Here is an 11,564-nt window from a genome sequence, read left to right as displayed (position 1 = left end):
AATTGTTACCCGTTTAGTTAAATAAAAATACTGGAGGGAATAAGAAGGGCGCACAAGTTATGGATACTTTGTCGGAGTTATAGACTGTTATATCCAGTGAGGTGTCATATAATCTATTTGTTATGTAGCTTTGTTATCAATGTTGTGAATGTAAAATTACTTGACGAGGTCATGGATGTTGCTGTAAGCTGGTAACTCAACATTTTTTTTTATTTTTTTTTTCCAAATTCAGTTGACTTTTAATAGCCAGCTTTTGTTTGTTTGTTTTTGTTGAACCAGACAGTCATTTTAATTTAATTGATTTTTGAATTTTTCTGTAATAATGGTTACCCGTTAAATAAAAATACTGAGAACGGGAAATTGTAGCTGTTGTTGTTCAGCTTAGTCTCATTCAAACACAACAATTCATTTAAGCCCCTTTTCCCAATGGCCAAAAACCAGTTTAAACCATTTAAAATAAAAATAATTCTGGTATAATTATATAGGTGAGCATAGTTTTTTAAGTTGAAAGACCATTAAATATTCAGAAAATCTATGGTTTTGACATGTTTTGAAAGATGAATGAAGTTATTTTGTGTGTTGTATACTGTTATATTACATCTTATATAAAGTAATATACAGCCTTTTTACATAAAATAATGTCCTTAAAACCAACTAATAACGGCACATTTTTGTAAATTTAAGCATTATTATGCATATTACAATGTTTATGTACCATCTTTATAGGTAATTTCATTGTTTTAAAATGTGAAAATGTTTATAATTAAACGTTAAAAACAACCTGAAAGTAAGGCAAAATCTTGTTAAATTACAACTATAAAATGTATTTTAATTATGGAAAATAACCGTATTTTTATGAGAAAGTAATTTTCTGTGAATTCACGGTATTTTTTCGGCACCCCAGCTGCCAGAAAATTACCGTTTTTTTACGATTTTTTTTTTAACAGTGTACTGAGAACAATTCCCTGTACGAATCATTCTGTGGAGCGCTACCTAAAGTCCCTCAAGATGTGAACACTGGGTTGGGCGGTCCCCTGTCGATGCAGGAACTCTACACGGCTCTGCAGAGCATGGGGGGGGGGGGGGGGAAGGCCCCGGGCATCGACGGCATTCCAGTAGAGTTTTTTAAAGAGTTCTGGAATGAGATGGGGAAAGATCTTTTAACTGTTTTTAACGAAAGTTTTAGAGACTTGGTGTTGCCGACAAGCTGCAGGAGGGCAGTGATAACTCTCCTACCAAAGAAAGGAGACCTTCAGGACATTAAGAACTGGCGTCCGGTGTCGCTGTTATGCACAGACTATAAGATCCTCTCCAAAGCTCTGGCAAACCGTCTGAGAGAGGTGATGGGAGAAGTGATCCATCAAGACCAGACCTACTGTGTGCCTGGTCGGTCTATTCTGGACAATGTGTCCTTAATTCGGGATATTGTGGACTTCTCTAGTTCATTAGGCATAAAAGCTGGTCTCATTTCTCTGGACCAGGAAAAGGCTTTTGATAGGGTTGAGCACCTTTACCTCTGGAAGACTCTGGAGAGGTTTGGCCTCAGCCCAGGTCTCTTAGCTATGATCAAGGTTTTGTATCAAGACATTGAGAGTGTACTGAAGATCAATGGAGGCCTGAGTGCACCTTTCAAAGTGCACAGGGGGGTGAGACAGGGCTGCTCGCTCTCAGGGATGTTATACGCACTTTCTATTGAACCCATGCTGAGTAAGATAAGAACTAAAATTGAAGGGTTGATTTTAAATGATTTTAAAAAAAGCCACATTTTATCAGCATATGCAGACGACATCATCGTCTTTGTAAAAAATCAGGAGGACATCCAAGAACTGGGAAAAATTGTCAGTGATTTTAAAATCATGTCAGCTGCTCGAGTGAACTGGGGGAAAAGTGAAGCGCTAGCAGTTGGAAGGTGGGAGGGGGGTTTACCCAGTCTGCCGGGGGGGCTGATGTGGAGGAGAGATGGTCTCAAGTACCTGGGGGTTTATGTTGGCAATGAGTCCATGGTTCAGAAGAACTGGGAGGGAGTGGTGGACAAAATGAAAGGGAGGCTCAACAAGTGGAAATGGCTGAAACCACAATTGTCATATAGAGGCAGAACCCTGATAATAAACAACCTGGTAGCTTCTGCTCTGTGGCATCGGCTGGCATGCATGGAACCTCCGAAAGGATTGATTCAGAAAACACAAGCAATCTTAACAGACTTCTTTTGGGACAGGTTGCACTGGGTGCCCCAGTGTGTGTTGTTTTTACCAAAGGAGGAGGGGGGGCAAGGGCTGGTGCATATCCAAAGCAGAATATCCACTTTTAGATTACAGTTTTTACAGAAGTATCTCTTAGGTCCACAGGATGTTGTTTGGAGACAAGTAACAAGCAGCATCCTGAGGGGGGCAACTGGGCTGGTTTTAGACATGCCACTGTTCTTAATGGATTTTAAGCTGTTTAAACTGTATGGATTATCTCCTTTTTATCAGTCACTTTTTAAGACATGGAACCTTTTTAAATGGAAAAGGCTGGAACCTACAAACTCTCTGCACTGGCTTTTAGAAGAGCCGCTGATCAACGGAGCCAGGCTGGATGTCCAGAGCAGCTCCACAGCAGGCCTCACCAGCATGCTGTGCACCGCCGGAGTTGTAACCTTGAAGACGATGGTCCATGCAGCAGGTCCTGGACTTAACAACATCCCGGCGGTGGCGTCCCTCATCGGGCAGAGATCCAGGCGACAGGCAGAACACATTTTAAACGAATGGATTAAGAGACTCACGGGCGAGGAGGTGAAGATGCTAAAGGATTATTCTGCTGGAACGGAAACCCCTGATGACAGCGACCCGTTTTCAGGAGCTAGGTTTTAACCCAAATCTGGATGGGCTCTCAGGACCTTTTTTAAATAAAACTGAATGGAAACAACTGGACCTGTACACAGCCAAAGGGAGAGCCATGTATGAATGTTGTGTTTTAACCCTGAACAAAACTAAGCTGGATGTGAGGCCTGACACAGTGGGGAGGAAGAGACTGGATCTGGACAGCAAGGACAAACCAGTGTGGAGGGTTTTATACAAATCACCTTTAAGGATGAGGACTGGCGACCTGCAGTGGAGGATTTTACACGGAGCCATAGCGGTCAACAGTTTTATATCAAAAATCAATCCAACAGTCAAGTGCAATTGCCCGTTTTGTGGAGAAACAGAGACAGTTTTCCATGTTTTTTATGAATGTAAAAGACTTTTAGACCTTTTTAATACACTGCAGAAGGTTTTTAAACAGTTTGGTGAGACATGGAGTAAAAGGGCCTTCATTTTAGGAGCAGGATATAAGAAAACAAATAAAGACAAATGGGAACTTTTAAATTGGATGGTAGGGGAAGCTAAGATGTCAACTTACAGCAGCAGGAAGAACAGAGTATAGGACAGGGCAGGACAAGAAGCTCTTCCTGTTTTTATTTCTCTACTGAAAGCAAGAGTCTGGGTAGATTTTAGGTTTTTTAAAGAAATGAAGGACATGGATGGGTTCATCAAAAAGTGGTGTTTTAATGATGTAGTATGTTCTGTGGTTGAGGATGTTTTAATTTTTAATATGACTTTCTGAGTAGGTTTTAATATTGTTCTGAACGTACTGTTCGTATCCATTCATTAACAGTACTTTTGTATAAATTTTGAAAATAAAGGGTTCAAAAATCAAATCTCTGTCTCTGTCTCTCTCTCACACACACTGGTTAATAACTCTTCCCATTTCGGACCACTCATCAAGGGTTGATGATACAAAACTTATTGTGGATACTGAAAAACACCCAGAGCTCTAAGACCCACGCTTCTGTTCTGCTGACTGGAAATCAAGCAAGACCGAAACAAGCATTGAACAGAGAGAGGCTGAAAGATAAAGGCTTTCCTGGAGAAATGAACCCCAAGTATATTTCATTTAGAACTTGTTAATAAATACTTTAATAACATGAACTAATTTATAATAATAACAATAAGTGTTCTCTGAGTGCCCCTGTCTGTGCTGGGCCTAACCCACCCACCCCCCGCCCGCACAGAAACAAAAGCAAGAACAAATCTGATTTATTCAATTATATTTTATTTAATTCACGGCATACACATTTTTTTTGACATTCTTCTTACATCATGAGCTACACTACTAAGACAGTTTATAATTAGATGTAGGTTAACATTGTTTGATACAGAGCCGGGTTAATGTGAGATTATTTGATTGAACAGCCTGTAGGCACTGATAGGATGCTTTGTTTGGTTTGTGGTCCCTCTAGAAAGGCACAAGGGGGTCGTCGGAGCTTTTGCCTTGCTGAATGCCAGTCAGATCAAGGGTTCCTCCATCACATGGCAGTGCTTGGAAAATCTGGAGATGATCGTATTTTTCTTCTCCCACTTGGACCTGCAAGGAAACAAGAGTTAGAGTTTGTGTTCACCAGATGAATGTGAGTTCATCTTCATTTTGCTCCTCTGAGAAAAACATCTGGTTCCACTAAGTTTACCATTGAGTCGTTGAATGTCTCCCTGTAAACAGCAGCCTGCTGCATTGAAAATTATACTTTATGAGTCAGGCAGTATGTTTCCATCCTGTGATTTTCACACACACAAACCAAATCGTCAATCGCCTCCACCAATACATGAAATAAAAATAAAGCATTCATCCACATTTCCCACGTCATTTATGGAGGTTGGTCGTTTTAAATGTTGTTCTTTTGATGTGCTCTGTAAACAAGTTATCTGTTGCACTTGCTGCTCTCTCTGAGTTTCTCCTCACTGGAGGTTTGACTGGTCCTCTGTTATCGAAATCTCATTGTGTTATCTTCTTCTATAACAATGGCACCTCAGTGGAGCATTAAACCTTTACCTTGATGACCTCAACACTAAGTACACACGCGTATCAGAAAGTGAACAGCGTTGCAGCCAAATCCAATTCCGCTACCGAACTTGAATGTCTGGGCTTACAGACACTATACATGAGACCACAGGAGCAGCATGGAGGCCTCTATGTTTTCTGTAGTTTTCTTTAACGTTTGAAGAAGTAGTCACCAATTACTTCAAATGTATTGGATCGTCATAGTGGTGAGTGTGTTAAGAGTGAATGTTCATTTTTGGGTGAACTGTCCCTTTAAAGATGATATTTTCTATGGTGTGTCTATCTCATCGTCTCGGACTTGTTCTTCTTCTTCTACCTTAATCAAGTAGTTGATCCCGGCCACAACCTGCGTCCTGTACAACTTGGCTTTGAAGATGGGGTAGATCTTCCCTGTCCTTGCTTCAACCTCGTGCTTCATCTACACACCAAGAAGTGACAACAACAACAAAAACACAATGAAACAAACCCTTTCCATATGTGAATAGATCGTAGAGAACAGAGAGGAACAATGGTTTCTATACTCACAGCGTCACTGATCTTCTGGATTTCTCCATCTGCTTTGCGAGCTTCAGTATATCCACCTAGCATCTAAAATTTGGTTTGTAACAGGTCATTATTTGGAGATACTACATCATTATATTTGATTAGCAAATCATTGCTTATCATTTCCATGGAAATCAAGATAAAGCAACACCTCTGATACACCCACGAGTTCATTGGAAAACAGGTGTTCAACCAAGACCGAAACAGGTATTGCAAGTTTACAGACAAAAGACGATTCAAAGCGCTTCACAAATGCATGGATTTGTGTTCAGGGGTGAAGCTAGACATTTTTGGTCCTAAGAAAGAAGATAATGCCGGCACCACCCTATCACCCCCTACGGAAAAAAACCTAAACCACCAAACTGCCGGGAAAACACATTTGATCATCCGTAGTTTAATAATAGAGATAATTCAAGAAAAAAATGACATAAGCACTCGATAAGTCCTCAAAGTTACTTACGGACTTTGTTGTGGTATAGAGCTGGACAATATATATTAAAACAATTTTAAACACAATAAAGAATTTTACATCAACAAATTTGTCGAAAAGGGACAAATGAGGAATGTTCATCTCAGACAAAAAGTTCATTTAAACATGTTCTTAAAAGGTTATCCATGTTAGTATTATTGTTATTATTATAATAAGTAGAAGTAGTAATAGTAGTTGTAGTAGAAGTAGAACTAGTAGTAGTAGTTGTAGTATACTGTTAAATGTACCAAACCTCCCCTGTACCTGGCACATTATTATTATAAATATACACCTAGATACAGCTCAATTAATGTAGTGTAATACATATACATGTTGACTTACCTCCCTTTTCATTTTCATCTCAATGGGGTCGTGGTGGCTTTTGCCTTGCTGAATCTCAGTCAGCTCAAGGGTTCCTCCATTACATGGCAGTTTTTGGTAGACGCTGAGATGAACATGATCATCTCCTCCCACATAGACCTGCAAGGATACAAGAGTTAGATTTTGTGTTGACCAGATGAATGTGAGTTCATCTTTGTGTTGCTCCTCTGAGAAAAACATCTGGTTCCACTAGGTGCAATATCTAGTCGTTGAATGTCTCCCTGTAAACAGCAGCATTGTGTCATCTTCTTCTATAACACTGGCACCTCAGTGGATATCAGTAAGTATCAGTAAGTAAACAGTGTTGCAGCCAAATCCAATTCCGCTACCGAACTTGAATGTCTGGGCTTACAGACATTCAAGTTCGCTTTTATGTTTTCTGTAGTTTTTTTTAACGTTTGAAGAAGTAGTCACCAATTACTTCAATTGTATTGGATCGTCATAGTGGTGAGTGTGTTAACAGTGAATGTTTTTGGGTGAACTTCCCCTTTAAAGATGATATTTTCTATGATTTGTGTGTCTCATCCTCCAGGACTTGTTCTTCTTCTTCTACCTTAATGAAGTAGTTGGTCCCGACCACAACATGCGTCTTGTACATCTCGGCTTTGAACATGTCGTACTTCTTCCCTGTCCTTGCTTCAACCTCGGTCCTCATCTACACACCAAGAAGTGACAACAACAAGAACAACACAATAAAACAGAAACCCTGTCCATGTGTGAATATATCACAGAGAAGAGAGAGGAACAATAGTTTCTCTACTCACCAAGTCACAGATGAACTCGACCTTTCCATCTGCTTCCAAAACCTCAGAGGGTCCACCTGGACGAGACATCTTCACGTCTCTTGATCGCAGCTAAAATAACAATAAACAAACGAGAAGCGTCTTTTATTCTTTTTAACGAGGAAGTCACCTTAAGTCAGTGATCACATGATGTTTTGGAGCGTACCATCCACCTGCAGGGGAGAGGGGTGGATGGTACGCAACTTACTTTGTCATTAGTTTCATCGACAAGGTCATTATTTTGAGTAATGCATTTGAGATAACAATTATTTATTAAAGAAACTATCTAAAATTTGGTTTTTAACAGGTGATTATTTGGAGATACTACACATCATTATATTTGATTAGTAAATCGTTGCTTATCAGTTCCATGGAAATCAAGATGAGGCAACACCTCTGATACACCCACGAGTTCATTGGAAAAAAGGTGCTCAACCATCAGAAATTCCTCCCATTGTCCTCAGATGTTCTGTCACGGAAGGGTAGGGAGGTGGAGGTGTGTTCTCTCTGCCTAGGCTTTCCATGTGTGCACCAGAGCAGAGAGACACCTCAAATACATTTAAATGAAAAACACATGTTTGTTTTGGATGGTTTGGAGTTGACCTGAAGCTCCTGGGTGTCTCTGTGTCCCGCTGTGTGTTTCTCAGGAGGTGCTGAAGGTGATGTGCACCATGGACGACCGCATCGTCCACGGACTGAACACCACCGTGCCCACAGTTTCCTTCTCAGGCAAAGTTAATGCCACGTAAACATGCAAACAACTGTATGAATCTGTGAGTGTGACGACCGAGACTGAAGTATAAACCTCCACAGTGTCCCTTCCAGAGTTTTCTCCACAATGCATCTTTTGTCCTCCGTGCGCCACACAGATGATGGAGGCCCATCTGAGCAGAGACCAAGCTATCAAGGGCTGTATAGCCAAAACATCTGCGGTGGTGGAACAGCTGCGTGAGGAAAGAGCAAAAGACGGCGAGGACCTGGCAGTCCTCAAACAACTCAGGAAGGAGCAGACCAAAGTACGTCCTGTCATCTGTTTACAAAAAACACCTCAAAGCTGTAAGATGTGAATTTCAGAACGACGACGAGGTGGAACTATATTCTGACATTAAGCGTTTACATAGCTTTGCCTTCACCGCTGTTAGCTGAGTCAGGACTGATAAGAACCAATCATGAAGTGAATGTTGATGAGTGGGTCATTGTCTTAAAATGTCTGCGCTTTTGCCCGTCCACACTACAGGAAGTGAAGACAGAAATAACACACAAGGAACAGAGTGTTGTGCAATAGGAGTAGACTTGACGTTGGCTAATTATTAATAATCATGAAATATGATTATTAAAATAATAAAAATTATCTATCAAAAATAATTAAATTATTAATTGAAGATGATCAGTAATCAAATAACAATAAAACCACTAATGAGAAAATAGGAATTATCAATTAGAAAGTACAAGCTATCAATTAACAATGATAAGGTTATCAACCAAGAATGAAAATAATTAGTCAAAAACAATAAAATTATCAATTTAAGAATAATACTATCTATATTAATAATTGAGAAAGGGGGGCACCACCCTGGTTTCCAGGGACCAACGATGTCAAGCTATAATTATCAGTCTCATAATGATAAATGTCAAATTAATAATGTCAATATTTTAATATTAACGATTACTTAATAAACAGTGAAGGCTTCTAAGTTCGAGCACAGGCAATCATAATCCAGCTGCAATCACACACTTATGCACAAATAATCACAGACTACAGATACTTTAATTACAAAAGTATTTATTAAAAAGGGGAAATAAAGTTATAATGTTATTCAATGATTTATCATTTTAACAAGCTCCAATATTTCAAAGATAAACACAGCAGCAGCACTTATCACAATTCAGAAAATAAATGTAAAACCTGCGGTCTACCTATGTATGTCTGTCTGTGTGTGTGTGTGTCTGTGTCAAAGTGTCTCTCTGTGTATGTGTGTCTATGTGTGTGTATGTGAAATAAAGTTAGTGTTATTTAATGATTTATCATTTTAACAAACTCCCATATTTCAAAGATAACAACAGCAGCTTATGACAATTTAGAACACGCATGTAACCTCTGGTACATCTATGTGTCTGTGTGTGTGTATCTGTCTGTGTCTATCAAAGTGTCTGTGTGTGTGTGTGTGTGTGTGTGTGTGTGTGTGTGTGTGTGTGGGTGTGTGTGTGTGTGTGTGTGTGCGAGAGAGAGAGAAAAAGAAGGGGCGTGGCGATGACGCAGTCACGTAGTGACATCACATCTAAGATGGAGGCCGATCATGATTCGTGGAATCAAGGCCTAAAAACTCTCAAAATGGCGGATTGACTACAAAACAAGATGGCGGAGCCGTTATGAATTTAGAGCCAGAATAGGAGGAGAGAGGGAGAGAAGGCGTGGCAATAACAGCCTCAAGATGGTGGTTTAACTTAACGTTATCCAAAATGGAGAATATGTTAATGACACCATGTGGCCGGAGCGCACACTGGTGGTCGTCACATGAATTACACAAAGGAAATTTTAGACAAAGAGAATTCTTATCTCTGCTTGGCTTTGGGGGCCGAATGGTTTCCAGATGTGTTCAGCCTCTCTAAGCATAGATTTAACTATGTGACATGACCTGTATTATAAATACAGATCGGAAGTGTGTATAGGTCGGTTTAGAAGGAGAGAGAGAGAGAGAGAGAGAGAGAGAGAGAGAGAGAGAGAGAGAAAACATGTAAGGAGAGTTCAAAGAAGCTCTTAAAAACACGCCAGAGATAGATTAACAGTGATTCACCCCTCAGCCCTCAAGCAAACGTTGTGGGCCAAGGTTCTGATCGGTGAAATCACTGCAGACTCACACAGACGTTAACAGTGCGGGCGGAGGCGCTTCTCGCGGCCCTATTTACTGTAACACAAAAACATTGCCAGCAAACCGGAAACCGGAAGTAGCGGCTCGGAGTAGTGGCCGGCTAAAACAATGGAACACTGAGGTTCCATCAACAAAATACACTCAAGTATTAAATCAATACGCTACGTATTAAAACTAACATCTGCCCAGACAACATAAGCCTCTTACTGTGACCGTGATTTCGTGGGTTGCATGCGCATTGGCCCGAATCTCCCGGAGGTTCAGTGAATAGCTTGAAGTCTCTCAGGCGGGCTCCCATGAGCACCGCAGCTGGGCCGGAGCGGATCCGTCGTGCTCCGTGACGGGATGAGGCTTCGTCTTCTTCGGTAGCAGCGGAGATCGTGCTGCCTCACAGGGACGTGCGGCTGCTTGTAGCCGTTGTAGATCGTGTGGAGAAAGTGTGAGATCGTCCAGCGAGCAATTTCCTGTTTGATCTTTCCAAGTTAAAACAGGAAAGGTCCTTTTCAAAATAAAAACGTCGACTAAGATAAAAGAATAAATGAATGAAATGAATTGAAACAAACATCTTATTGCCTCCATTAGTTTACTGAGTCGTCTGGTCAGGCCTGAGGAGGCCTAACTGGAACGTCAGTGCTGGAGTGAAAAAGAGCAGTTAAGAGAAAAGTAGTTCCCTCCTTAAGTTTGCTGGAACCTCTGGGCAGACCCGAAAGGGCCTGATGGGAACGTCAGCATCGGAGGAAAGAGAACGATTTCTGGGAGGTCAGCAGTCTTGTACCCCTGAGAGGAGGCCGGCCTCCTTGGAGGGGGGGTCAGGGGTCAGTGTGGCCTTCGGCCAATTGAAAGGTCAGAAGTCAAGTCTCAGGGAGCGGCATACAGTGGTGGACCCAGGAAGTGATTTTCTCTCACATGGAGATAAGAGCTCCATGCTGGAATTTTTATCTGAGGGGTTACCCGAGCCTGGCCTAAGGTTTTACGACTCTTTGTTCTAAGTCAGATCACTGGGCCTTGTCCAAAAAGAGACTACAAAATAAAACAGGAAACAGAAACACAGAGTGTGAAAACATGAAAACACTTTGAACATAAACAACAGAGCTCTACCAGATAAACAGAAAACACTTTTACAATTTACACTGCAAATATAAACTGCCAGATCGTGACAATCGGTCAATGTAAACATGTTCCGGGGTATCGGGGGGCACCGTTGAGCCATTTTGCCACGCCCCTTGAAAATTCCTCCAGAATACTTACATTTTTACCACTTTCTTATTATCTGCAAATAGATAATGGTTTTTAGCATAGAATTTTAGCATGTTAAAGACCTCAAAAAGCCAATAATTTGCCTGAAAAAAAAATTATCCTTACAATTTCAATAGGGCCTCACTGTCTGTCAGTGCCTGTCAGGTTGTCATCCTTATTTCCATTGGGTTTTATTTTATTATCTTTTAAAGATCTGTTGTGTTACATTGTTCACATTTCCATCTTCTCACATTTCTTTCTCTGTGACAATCACTTACATTTAATGAAGTATTTGGTCTGAGTCATGGGACTAGATTTATACAGGGAAATGCATTAGTCACAGAAACCTCACAAACGCTGCAGTTAAAATTTAATGTAAAGAACTTCAGGTGATGGGCAGTAGTCTCTCTCTCTCTCTCTCTCTCTCTC

General features: G+C 40.7%; 1 protein-coding gene across 1 annotated transcript; it reads right to left on the bottom strand.

The window, feature by feature from the left end:
• Positions 1-4,254: 4,254 nt before the first annotated feature.
• Positions 4,255-7,080, bottom strand: LOC133018198 (cystatin-B-like). Its single transcript, XM_061084516.1, has 5 exons — positions 7,012-7,080; positions 6,801-6,902; positions 6,209-6,346; positions 5,171-5,272; positions 4,255-4,383 (listed from the first exon to the last, which is right to left on the bottom strand). Exons 1-5 carry the CDS (start codon positions 7,078-7,080, stop codon positions 4,255-4,257), a joined length of 540 nt encoding a protein of 179 aa, XP_060940499.1.
• Positions 7,081-11,564: the final 4,484 nt, after the last annotated feature.

This window comes from Limanda limanda, chromosome 13 (assembly GCF_963576545.1).
Source record: "Limanda limanda chromosome 13, fLimLim1.1, whole genome shotgun sequence".
In the NCBI taxonomy this organism is placed as follows: Eukaryota; Metazoa; Chordata; class Actinopteri; order Pleuronectiformes; family Pleuronectidae; genus Limanda; species Limanda limanda.
The sequence above is the reverse complement of the archived record's forward strand: the minus strand, read 5'-3'. Positions and strand labels throughout refer to the sequence as shown.